The sequence below is a fragment of the Chanos chanos genome, chromosome 6 (genome assembly GCF_902362185.1).
Source record: "Chanos chanos chromosome 6, fChaCha1.1, whole genome shotgun sequence".
Taxonomy (NCBI): Eukaryota; Metazoa; Chordata; class Actinopteri; order Gonorynchiformes; family Chanidae; genus Chanos; species Chanos chanos.
In genome coordinates, this window is record NC_044500.1 from 17,654,560 (window position 1) to 17,667,437 (window position 12,878).

Consider the following 12,878-nt stretch of genomic DNA (forward strand, 5'->3'; position numbering starts at 1 on the left):
TCTCTCCAAAACCCCTCGTTCTCCAAGGGCTAACACCCGGGAACAATTTCTCAGCAACCCTCTGCTGTATGATTCCACTCCCTAGCATTACGAGACAAGCTTCCGCTCCCTAACATTACACTGTAAAGTTCCACTCACCAGCATTATGCTACCAGCTCATCAACAGCTCTCTCACTTAACACTCCCATTTAGCTTCTATCTGAGGAGGTGATGGCAATAGCCCTTTGGCTCTTACCTCTGCAGTCATTCAGAGGCCGTGATGTGTGTGTGTGTGTGTGTGTATGTGTTTGTATGTGAAACGTGTAAAAAGCCTCAGCTCACAAGCGCACAGGCTCTTAGCGCTAGTCCTCTGGGGAGACTGTCCTATCTATGGCGAGAAGTCATGCTATCTGTATCTCTTCTACATCTCAGCCTCATTCTCTCTGTCCTTCAGGCACCCCCCTCCCACCCTCCACCCCCATACCGCTAACAGGGCTTGCATTTTCAACTCAGAGCAGAGGCAAAGGGAGTCTTTAGCAGGCCGAAAGTATGCTGGTTACGGTTGCCTTTGGGCTGATGCTAACGAGGATAGTCAGAGGGCCTGGAGCCACCAGTCAGAGAGAAAATAGTTGAAGGGCAAGAGTAAAGAGAAAAAGAGAGAGAGAGAGAGAGAGAGAGAGAGAGAGAGAGAGAGAGAGGAAAAGAAATGGAGTGTGTGACAGTCTAAGGCCCATTGATTTTCATGGTGATCCACTTGACTGGTGGTGAGTTTTTTTGGAGGGTCTGTGCTAGCTGAGCAGCGGGATGAGAAGGGCTGTGGATGGGTTTAACTGTAGTGTCACTGTTCAAATAACCACAAAAGCTTCATTCAATACAGAGTGGAGCCTAGTCCCTCAGCCTGGACCCTCTCACAGGCAATACTGGAAAACTATAAAACCTGTCCTCTCTCTGTTCTTTTTTGCTATTTTTCTATTTCTCCTTTCTCATTCACCTTGCCATCATTGGCTCACCTTTGGGCTCAGTTTAGACACAGCCTCTTTCTTGCGCCCCCCCCCCCCCCCCCCCCCCCCCGTCTTACTCTCTCTCTGACATGCACACAGTGCTCGCTTTCCTACACAGTGTTTTCTGCATTTTTACACTGCTAAACTTGAGTTTTGTTGCTGTTCTCTCTTGCGCTAGCCAGCAAACAACAACAGTTTTATATAGCTAGCTGTCTAACCAGATACATCTGCTACAGTGCTTCTCCTCAAAAAATGACTTGTAACTCATAATGAAAGATGAAGTTGAAGATGAATCTAACATAGCTTGACACGTTACAGGACACTCATGGGGGAAAAAAAAGCTTGTGGTCTTATTCAGCTCTCCCATAGTTTTTTCTTTTTTTTCAAGATAAAAACAGAAGTCATTAGTTTTGAACACAAGAGAACAAGCCATGTAGATAAATAATTACCTGTGAGGAATTAATTGTAGCAGCAGGATGTTAATAGCTACTTTCTTTACAGCAGCAGTCATGTAAAAACCCGGTCAGATTTACAATGAGTCTTCACTGACATACGCAGACTACATTAACGAATTTCTGCTCTGCTGTGGAAAGCGTGACACGTTGACACTCTGTACGCTTCTAGATGCCTTTTTTGTTTGGGTTTTTTTTTTTTTAGCTAATGCAGGCTATTTACATGAACTGGAAAGCACAAAATCTCATTTTCAAAAAAAGTGACAGGGACATAGCCATACTAATGATACAGTAAATTACGCCCTTCAGTGTATCTCCTCCTCCCCGGCATACATCTCCCCTTCGCTCATCCCAGTTTGTTTTTGTAGGCTTGCAGGCACTGTCTGTTTGGGTTTTCTTCTGTCCTGCAGCTGAAGATGGGCTGTAGGCTTTGGTGACTCATAGACTGCTTACAACTGTTTCCCATGGCTCCATGTCTGTATGATCATGTTTAAACATGATCATACAGTCATGTTGAATGTGTTTCCTTTGTGTATGTGTGTGTGTGTGTGTGTCTGGGTTTGTGTGTGTATGAATGTGTGTCTGGGTTTTGTGTGTGTGTGTGTGTCTGTGTGCACACATGTGAGTATGTGTGTGTGTGTGTGTGTGTGTGGGTGTGCGTGTGCATGTGTGCATGTGTGTGTATGTGTGTGTGTGTGTGTGTGTGCGCATGTGCGTGTCTGTATGTGTGTGTGTGTGTGTGTGTGTGTGTGTGTCTGTGTCTGTGTATACATGTGTGTTTTTCTGTGTGTGTGTGTGTGTGCTTGTGTGTGTGTGTGTGTGTGTTTATCTGTAGTCTGATACAGGATGGAGTGGATCACCGCCCAGGCAGCAGTAATAGTCTGGTGCTGAATCCAGGGCGCTTTGACTTTGAGGTGTCAGATTGTTTCCTGTTGGGTTGTCCTCTTGGACTGGTTCTGGCCATGAGACGGACAGTGCTTCCCGCTGTTCAGGGTGAGTTATGTACATTTCAAACTTTGCGCCTTCACACACACACACACACCATAAACACACACACACACACACACAAACTATAACTATGAAAAGTTGCCTTGACATGCTGATTGTAATGTGGTGTGACCAGACAGTGGGAGGAACAGGCTTACAGGTAAGTATTACAGAACTGGTGGTTATTTTATTTATGGTTTTTTTAAGCTGCCAGGAGGGTAGACAGACAACACAGATAACAAACTGGACAAGAACCACAAGCAGGTTCAAACCCAATAGGTCAGAACTATAACCTGGCTGTTCATTACATTTGTTCATTTCATTTCATTCATTCATTTCATCTGTTCATTTTGCTGCACAGCTCTAATATGAACTATGGGCACATCCAGCCAAAAACACAGGCGTACACCTAAAAGTATGCATCACGTGTGACACGTGCTTGCTGCATTGGAATAAGACATGCCACAGGTGTGGAAAGAAAACCCAAATTCCTTATTCTGATCAACATTTCGTTTTTTTTTGTTCCTTAGTGGTACACCGTGCATTCGTGCAACTTTATTTACAAGCGTAAGATTACATAAATGCAGAAATGATTAGTTTTAAATAACCTAGTTTGCATACTGGTTGACCAAAACGTTTGATGTCTTTACTCTCTCCCTGTTTACATGCAGCAAATTTGTGCTTTCATCATGTCCATGAGTTGAGTATTTCACATGGTCTATTCTAAACAGAAACAGTTTCGACAGTTTGTGCTTTGATGTTTTAATGATCGGCAGCGCGTTGCGGTTTTTTTCTGTGTCGGCAGCAAAATCACGTCGTCAAACTGACATGTTTACCATGTTATTGTCTGTTCGCTCCATGTACTGCCAGTGTGGCCAATTCTTTTTGACAAGTTCTGGCCCTCTTCTTCTGTCCCTTCTGAACATTTATAACACAATTCTGTATTATAATTGTTGTGTATTTACAAAGTTTTTGCGTGGATGAACACAGTTAATATCCTGTCTTGTAATATCATGGCTTATCATCATTTGATCTGGATGTTTTTCTTTACAATGCAAAAAATGTATAAATATGTTTGATATAAGTATATAACTGTTCAGTTATACCTGCACACAGTGTTGTTACCATGTAATTAAACAGGTCTTATATATTATTAAATCGTTATATAACCTGTTATTATGTGTTATAAATTTTGTGATTTCTAATTTAAGTAATTTGAGTATTTTGGTTTCGTTCGTCACCCCACTGTGTTTCTCTGTTGTCCTCTTCCACTCGTTTTCACACCTGTTGTCGTTTTCTCTGCAGTGGCCCAATTACGTCCAGCCTGCTCTCAGATTTTCAATCTCTTCTACCCTTCTGACCCCTCCGCCTCCCGACTGGAGCCCTTACTTCACCCCCAGTTCCACAAACTGCCCCCTTTCCCCATGCCTCGATACCAGCGCTATCCACTGGGCGATGGAAGATCGACCCTCATTGGTGAGTGGGTGAAAGCCCCCCTGGAGACCATATTAAAACTGCAGAGTTCATACTGGTGTTATTTGTTTGGTTTGTGTTTTGTTGCGCGTGTCACGTTCCATCGTTGGCGTTCTATATTCTACGCTGACGGTCCCTTTTTTGAGTTTCAGACTTACAAATTTACTCGCACATTTTTGTAGAAATTCTAATTAAAGCTGGGGATGTTTCCTGCAGTTTGTTTACCTCTAATCCTGTTTTTTTTCATGCATCTTTCATTACTGTCTTTTGCTTATGAACAGTGGCATATAAACATCCAAATGCTCTCACACACACACGCACACACATACACACACGCACACACATGCACACATGCACACATATTCACACCCACTCACATACCCACATACACACACTCTTTCTCACTCTCTTGCTCTCTCTCTCTCTCTCTCTCTCTCTCTCTCACACACACACACACACACACACACACATACTCTCTCTCTCAGAGACACACACATATGCACTCTCTCACACACACGCTCACATACACACACAGAGACATGTGCACATGCTTTGTTACTGCGGTGCGAGGTTCTCCCAGGCTGTTTGAATATTAACAGCTCCAGTAAAATGGAAAATTCCCTTGAAGGCTGAATTTTTGAATATAATTACTGCTCACCCTTTGTCTCCACCTGCTTCCACCGCTCTCCTTTCAGAACGAGCGCCGCCGTCGTTAGCACAGTTCCCTCCGTGTGTGTGTCACTTCTAAAAGTCCCAGGGGGCAGGAGACGGGGATTTTTATTCATTTAATGAGACCCTGATCTATTTAAAGCACATTTAGCCTCCTTTTGGGACCCAGAGACACATCTCAGCAGCACTTGCAGTCTCATCTCTGCCCTATCTTTTCAGTAAAGTTTGTTGCCAAAAAACAACAAAAAAAAACCCCCTCCAAAATACAAAAAGAAAACTAGGACAAACACTTTAGGACTAGTGGCATAGTGAGCTCTAATCTTAGAATGAGAACCTATTGTGATTCAAAGACCTAAAAGGAGGAAAGAGCAGCTGATTCGTAACCCTGGGATACGGAATCAGTGGAACAGCATTAATGACAGTGTGTGTTAATTTAACATGAGAATACCCTATAGACAGAGTGTAACTGGGTGGAAATTCCATATGCACTGTGTTTACCATTGTTGCCACAGGTGTGTTTTTACGCTCGTAGCAAATGCAGTCGGGCAAAAACAGGAGCAGACAGGTGAACCTGGGCTTCAGGAACAAGATTGATACCCTCACAGGAAATATGACACTGACTTTTATAATTAGGTGACTAAAGTCTCACTCCACTGAACCTGAGAGGGAAAAAAAACAAAAAAACAAAATGAAACTTTAGGTTTAGGGCAAGTAAAGTTATGCAGACAGATGTATAGGTACACAGAGAGACATTCAAACATGTACATACAAATCACACACACACACACACACACACACACACACTCTTTCTCTCACAAACACACATACACACACATTTTGTTATAATGTACTAATTAATCATTGTAGCTTTGTGTGTCATTACTTTCCACATGGAGGTTTCCTCCTTGATTACAGTCATTATAGTTATGCTGTGCAGGGTTTTAATGTGATGAATGCCTCTAATATCCACAAATATCCTGTCTCTTCTTGTTTATGGCGCTTCTGTGTGTTTATATCGACTATGTCCGCGGGCTTATTGAAAAATCGGGTCGTTCATTACAGCGATGGGGAAAATGGCAACAGCTCAGAAAGCGTTGTTTTTCTGTCTGACGAAGAGGAGGATTTTGCACGGTTATATTACTCGTTACCAACAGCGTTGATTCCTGTTTTTGAACTTTTGGATGTGTTCAGTCTGTGCTGAACACATCTCTGTCTGATTGTGTATTTGAGCTGTACTTGGTATGACTCTCTGTAGTCTTTAATCTAACCTCTGAGATTAATCTCTGTAGTCTTTAATCTAACCTTTGAGAGACGCTTTCTGGTGAATGTCCATAGTCTTTAATCTAACCTCTGAGAGACACTCTCTGGTGCTTAGACTGTAACTCTGTAACTCTCTCTCTATTACCTCCCATAATTTATAATTTCACATTACCACACAGTTACACAGCTACATATTTCAGTTCTTCCTTATGTGTTCCATCTTTCATCTTCATGTTTTTCCTCTTTATTTTCCTGAATTTCCCTATAACATCACAGCTCTCTCTGAAAACCCATATATTCCATCTGTGTATTTCTCTCTCTCTCTCTCTCTCTCTCTCTCTCTCTCTCTCTCTCTCCCCTTCTCTCTGTCTCTCCCCCCTCTCTCTCTTGTCTCTCTCTGTCTCTCCCTCTCTCTCTCCCTCCTTCTCTCTGTCTCTCCCCCCTCTCTCTCTGTCTCTCCCTCTCTCTCTCTCTTTTTCTCTCTCTCTATCTCTTTGTCTTTTAGCTCTGTCTCCCCTTCTCTGTGTAAGTCAATACCCCTCCTTTTGCCTCTCTCTTACCTCTGTGTATCTCCCTCTGTTTGTCTCCTTTATCTCCCAGTCTTTCTCTGCATTTCCTCCGTTTTTCGGTCTCCTCCTGTCCTTGGCTCTCTCCTCTTGTCTAACCCTGTCTGGCTCTGTGTTCAGTGCAGTGTGAAAGACAAAACTGCAGTCAGTACTTTGGAATGACAGCAGGTGAAGGCTCCCCCTGAAGGAATTTACTCCGCGCTCATCCGTGCACGCTTTTCTCACAGTAGCCTTACCTCGATGACAGCCCAAGGAATAATGACTTCATATCCCTTTTCCTGAGGTTAATGAACGTCTCCGACGATAACAAAGATTAATAACGGTTCACGCTAGCAGGTTTTGTGTGTCAAGACGCATAGACAGAATGTTTGTTTTGTGACGTGGCTTTTGCAGCGTTTTTTTGGAATTACTTATGCCCCCTGTGGAAACAAAATGGAGAACGGAATGTGGATATTGGGACTTTTGACGTCACTGTGGTCCCCCTCTGTTTGCATCACCTGATTCTGGAGAGCTCTCTAGAATTTGTATGCGGTTGCTGTCTGGGGGGGAGGTTAACAGAACAGAAAGAGCATCTTGGGCCTCTCTCAAACTCTTCGGAAAAGGTCCAATGTGGTTTCTGGGAGGACTGAGTCTTGGTGCAGACCTCTGTGTGGGTTAAATAACAGTGACACTGTGGTGTTGCTTAACTGAGTCCAGCCATGGACTGCATATGACTGCACATTACCGCACGGGCGCATTCAAGGCACGCACGCGCTTTCGAGAGATAGTGGACTAGAGAGAGAGAGAGAGAGAGAGAGAGAGAGAGAGAGGGAGATGGACAGAGAGAGGGAGAAGGACAGAGAGAGAGAGGGAGGGAGAGGAACAGTGAGAGAGAGAGGGAGACAGGCAGAGAGAGGGAGAAGGACAGAGAGAGGGAGAGGGACAGTGAGAGAGAGAGAGAGAGAGAGGGGCCTGTCTAGAAAGCAATCAAAATGCAGGGCCGTCTGTGTGATGACCGATACTGATAGGGGCTGTCCCTGCTTAGCATACAGACCCTGGGCGTCTGCCCCCCACCCCCCCCCCCTTCCTGCTCTACTGTGTCCCTGCTCTCCCCTCATTTGTTCATTTCTTTAGAATAAATATCATAATGATAGATATCCATCCAGGTACACCACCTCCCCAACCACGTCTACACCCCTCCACCCCCACCCCTTCTCTGCTGGCGCTGGTTGTAACAACCGTATGCCCTGCCATTCATCACTCCATCTGTCTGCTGGTTGAGGGGAGCCAATTGTTGAAAGGACGTCAAATGTGCACTCACAGAGGGTCAGGGATTCATGACTGGTGAGGTCATGGCGCGCGCACGCACACACACACACACAAGCGCGCACACACACACACACAAGCACACACACACACATACTCACACGCCGTATTGCTGGACCAGACTAATAGGATGTTTTCCACACAGGCGCTCAGTGTAATGAAAACAGATTCAATTTGGCCACATCAGAAATAAAAGGCATTGTGTAAGAGGCAGATGTGTAAAAGGAGTGATGGACTGTTCCCAGTGGCCAGGAACATCCGCTCTCCCCCCTCTTATTAAAGCTCAGGTCTCAGGGCAGAATGAGCTGGAGAATACACAATGTAACACAACCCAATCCACTCAGTACACTGGGCCTAACATAGCTCAATTTCCTCTCCTCTCTCTCTCTCTCTCTCTCTCTCTCTCTCTCTCTCTGTCTTTCTGTCTCTCTCTCACTCTCTCTCTCTGTCTCTCTCTCTTTCTTCATTCTCTCTTTCTCTTGCTTTCCTTTCAGTGCTGTAATGCTGTTGTTTGAATATGATATTTGATGGAGTTTTTTATGCTGCTGTGGATGGGCTAACAAAGCTAACAGTAAAGATGCTTTAGTGGTTTTTTCATAGTGACAATAGACACAGCTGGTTTACCTCATCGACACACATGACACACATGCATTCGCACACACAATTAAATCAAATGTACTGGGAATTTGAGTGTAAGATAATGTGTTTCTATGTGTGAAGTGACTCTTCAAATTGTAAATTTGTCCCACTAACAAAAAACACTAACCTAAGAGATGTAGTCCCCTCTATCCCATTTTGTTAGTGTGAGATTAGCCAATTATCTCGGAGACGCTTTAGTTTGCGTGATGTCTGTTTGTGTCTCCTTTTTTACCTGAGGGAATTCAATACACTAACTGAACAAAATGAACAATGGGCTACAGTCTCTTTCCTTAATAATAATCCAATTACAAACGAAATCATCTTTTTTTTTTGAGCGCCAGCGAGCACAATATAAAAAATCATTTTTATCTTTATGATACAGCTTGTGTTGAAATGATTCCACTGTGCTAGGCAGAGGGAGAAAATGAAATTTTAATCGGGGAGAGGGTTGGATTTCGGTAACAAGACGCATGGCTAAATGAGTTGTTGACTGCTGGCTTTAGGGGACAGATTAGCATATGTCTTTCTCTTAACACTCCCCTCGGTTCTCCCATTGGCACAGCTATCATCTAAATATGATTAGCTGACTTTTGTAGGGTCATATCTAAGTCTGTGGAGTGACAAGTCTTGCCCTTCTTTTGTCTTCCCCTCCCCCCCGTGCTACACGTCTGTGTGGTTTTACTCTGTGTATATGCTGAGTTTTTTGTTTTGTTTTTTTTTTTGCTCCACAAATCAACCAGCCGCCACCCAAGACGATCACTTCATCTCATCTGAGCATAATAGGCCTAATTGAGTAATGTTCAGCACGCTCACCCTCTCTCTCTCCCTCTCTCTCTCCCTCTCTCCCTCTCTCTCTCCCCCTCTCTCTCTCTCTTTCTCTCTCTCTCTCTCTCTCTCTCTCCCACTCTCTCTCCCTCTCTCTCTCTCTCTCTCCCTCACCTCTCTCCCTCCCTCTCTCTCTCCCTCTCTCTCTCTCTCTCTCCCTCTCTCTCTCTCTCTCTCTCTCTCTCTCTCTCCTTCTCTCTGATTCCTCTCCATCCAGTTGATGACATCCCAAACCACCCTGAAGTGTTCCTGGAGGGTGGAGGGCCAGTTCCAAGTGGACCCCCGCCTTCCCCATCTCCCTCCCAGACAGAGAGAGGGGGAGGCAAGCTGAGCGGTGGAGTGCGCAGGCCTAGTTTGACCAGCATGGACAGCGAAACGTCCGGGTGTTTGGAGAGTCGTCTCAGCTCCACTGTGGCTAACAGTGAGTAGGCGTTAGCCAACGCTAATCACCCGTCATGTTCAGACAAAAAATCCGGACACAGACCCACCCCACCCAACCACACCCCTATCCCCCAGTCATTCAGATTGTTTTAAACCGGGGGGGTGTATAGCCCTCACACATAATTTCGTGTCTTTCTATCCTGTTCAAATATGAAGTGGCTTGTTTTTGTATTAAAACCCCAGGCATTGTAGTTATGGACTGCACCACTGTGTTAGCAGCGCCAGTTCCTATGGGGCTGATCTACATAACAAGCTGCTAAGCAGCTTAATGTCTCTGTTGTATTGAGAGTTGTAGCACTGCAGTTATTAGCTGTTAAGTATGACGGCCTGTTTTTGCCTAGTACAAATGCAGTACGGACATGACTGCATACATTACTATTGATCCCTGCGCCACGTAGCAGTTACAACATAGCAACACATCAAAGGTGTAATTACTCAAGCTTCTTTCAGATTCTTCAATCAAGCATTCTGTGTGTGTGTGTGTGTGTGTGCGTGTGTGTGCGTGTGTGTGCGTGTGTGTGCGTGTGTGTGCGTGTGTGTGTGTGTGTGTGTGTGTGTGTATGTCTGTGTGCGTGTGTGTGTGTGCGTGTGTGTGTGTCTGTGTGTGTGTGTGTGCACGTGTGTGTGTGTGTGTGTGTGTGTGTGTGTGTGTGCATGTGTGTGCATGTGTGTGTGTGTGTGTGTGTGTGTGCGCGCGTGTGTGTATGTCTGTGTGTGTGTGTGTGTGTGTGTGTGTGTGTGTGTGTGCGTGTCTGTGTGTGTGTATGCACGTGTGTGTGTGTGCGCGCGTGTGTGTGTCAGTTTCAAGCACCTGGTGGGGATCAGCGCGGATAGACTACGCCCTGTACTGCCCAGATGTTCTGACCGCTTTCCCCACCGTGGCCCTGCCCCACCTCTTCCACGCCTCTTACTGGGAATCCACCGACGTGGTGGCCTTTGTGCTCCGTCAGGTCAGTGCTCTGAACCAGGTTCTAATGTTTGCCCTGTCTGCACGCCAGCCCAGTGACACATGCACACATCGTCTGAGCGACGGATCGTTCAGATGACGCCCACGACCATTCCATACGTTTTTATATCTCGCTGAAGTCTGTAACAGTGTTGATTGTCACTGGTTCTGGTCCGCTCAGATCCAAAGAAAGGGGAGGAAAGAAAAAGGGAAAGTTTTATGCTGTTAGGAATTAATTAACATATCCACTGTCAGGCAGTGTCTGATGCAGGACTGTGTAGTGTTATTTGTTGTTGTAATTTGCATTTATTGGGACTTCTCTCTGGTTCTCACATCATCCTCACACAGTAGATGGATAAAGAGTAAAGGTCTCCAAGGTTTTAATAATAAAAAAAAAAAAAGAAAAACGTCAAGATCAATCAACAGCCTTTTTGCTCTTCCATTAGAGGCTATTGCTTTATAGGGTATCAGCTTATTAATGCAAGAGGAAATTAGCATAATGGCAGTAAGACCAATGTACTCTGAACATGTGAGTAGTTTGACTGTTAGACTAGTGAGGCTCACAAGCTTCTCTCTCTCTCGCACACACACACACCACACACACACACACACACAGACATATACATATACACACACATGCACACCCATACACACGCACACACACATGCATACACATACACACACACACACACACACAAACACAAACAGATGTGCATAGTTTTGGGTATGATCTGAAAGATTCAAATTTTGCTCTGTGCAAAAAAATTGCTCTATTCAAATGAGTTCTTTAGCTTTCAACCTTTATTTAATTTAACAGGAGAGATAACACAGATGTGGCATCTGCCTTAAATGTAATAGTTAAATGTAGTTAGTTTTAACTGTAGTGTTATTCCAAATGACCGTTTTATTTTTTTGTGTTCGCACTTTTTGTATCTATACATCCTTGGATCTCTGTTTTGACATTTAATTCCGTGCGCATTAGAATATTTCTCAAAAATTAAATGTTTTTTTTTTTTTTTTTTTTCTTTCATTTTTTTCATAGTGTGGCCTCTGACTCACTCTAACTGTGGACCGTATGACTGAGCAGTCAAAAAGGATCCCATGCTTAACTAACAGTACTGATAAATCTTTAGATTATTGAGAGCTGTGCTTGGTGGACTGCTCACACCAACAGCAGTCTGTGTCCTTCTGCAGATTTTTTGGAATTTTAGTCGAACGATTGCTTTTGCCTGGAGGCAGTGCATTCACGTTTATTAAGTGGGGGGAAAAATACGATTTTTTTTTTTTTTAATGAGGTCTTAAGAATTTAAGTGCAAGTTTTTTCTTTGTATTTGATAATCGGCGGGCCTGAAGTGAGACGTAATTGCTGCTCTTAGACCATTTTAAGCTGTTGACGGAGACACGACAACCTTGCTTGAATAAAACTCCATTCATCTCTTGCTGTATGATTGATGGAAATAACACCTTTCGTGTGGGGTTATGTCATGTGGACTGGGAGCTTAATGTGGGAGGCAAAGTTTCTGACCGAACAGTTTTTGGTTTGACTCTGCAACTGTGGCAGAGAGAAAGATATTAACCCCTTATGAATTTGGTCTGATGTGAGTAGATTTATGTTTACTTTCAAGAGGTGCTCTGTGTGTGTTGTCGAAGGGATCAGTTTGTTGGTGGAGGTTCAGTGCTGTGTTTGATTGACAGGTCATGCATTGCGACTGTGTGAAAGCCCAGGAAGCTGATAGCTCGGACTCCGCCCCCTTCTCGCCCTCCAGCCCACGGGAGAAGTGGCTGCGCAGGCGCACGCATGTCAAGTTGAGGGTGAGTAGACTGAGATCCCTATGCCCAAAATCGCTCTGTGTTAAATTAACTTTCAGTGTTGAATTCGCAATGCAGATTGTAAAAACAAGAGCAAACGGAATTTAGCCCTGGTAAATTTGCTGTGAATTTTTGCATTGAGAAAGAACTTAGGGATCATTATGACCCACACAGGCTCATTGCTTGGGAAAAAGGATTTTGTTATTCAATTAGTTTTTGCTTCTCAGTTTGGGTCAGTGAACTTAATGCAATAAGAATGTTTCAGTCTCAGCTAGTTACTCTAAGCCAGGAATGTCACAGATCCTATTCCAGTCAACCTGCCAGCCGAGGTACTCACACCCTGTTACAGTCTACCTGCCAGCCGAGGTACTCAAACCCTATTATAGTCTACCTGCCAGCTGAGACACGCAGACCCTGTTACAGTGTTCCTGCCAGCTGAGACACTCACACCCTGTTACAGTCTACCTGCCAGCTGAGACACTCACACCCTGTTACAGTCTACCTGCCAGCTGAGACACTCACACCC

The 12,878-nt window shown here is 44.4% G+C and overlaps 1 protein-coding gene across 1 annotated transcript in view; it reads left to right on the forward strand.

Annotated features, from left to right (window-relative positions):
* Positions 1 to 12,878, forward strand: part of pitpnm3 (PITPNM family member 3) — a 56,696-nt gene that overhangs the window by 37,438 nt on the left and 6,380 nt on the right. The window contains exons 10-14 of the mRNA XM_030778127.1: positions 2,268 to 2,425; positions 3,725 to 3,895; positions 9,374 to 9,577; positions 10,399 to 10,547; positions 12,239 to 12,355. Coding sequence (XP_030633987.1) covers positions 2,268 to 2,425; positions 3,725 to 3,895; positions 9,374 to 9,577; positions 10,399 to 10,547; positions 12,239 to 12,355 — 799 coding nt within the window. The remainder of the gene's footprint in view (positions 1 to 2,267; positions 2,426 to 3,724; positions 3,896 to 9,373; positions 9,578 to 10,398; positions 10,548 to 12,238; positions 12,356 to 12,878) is intronic.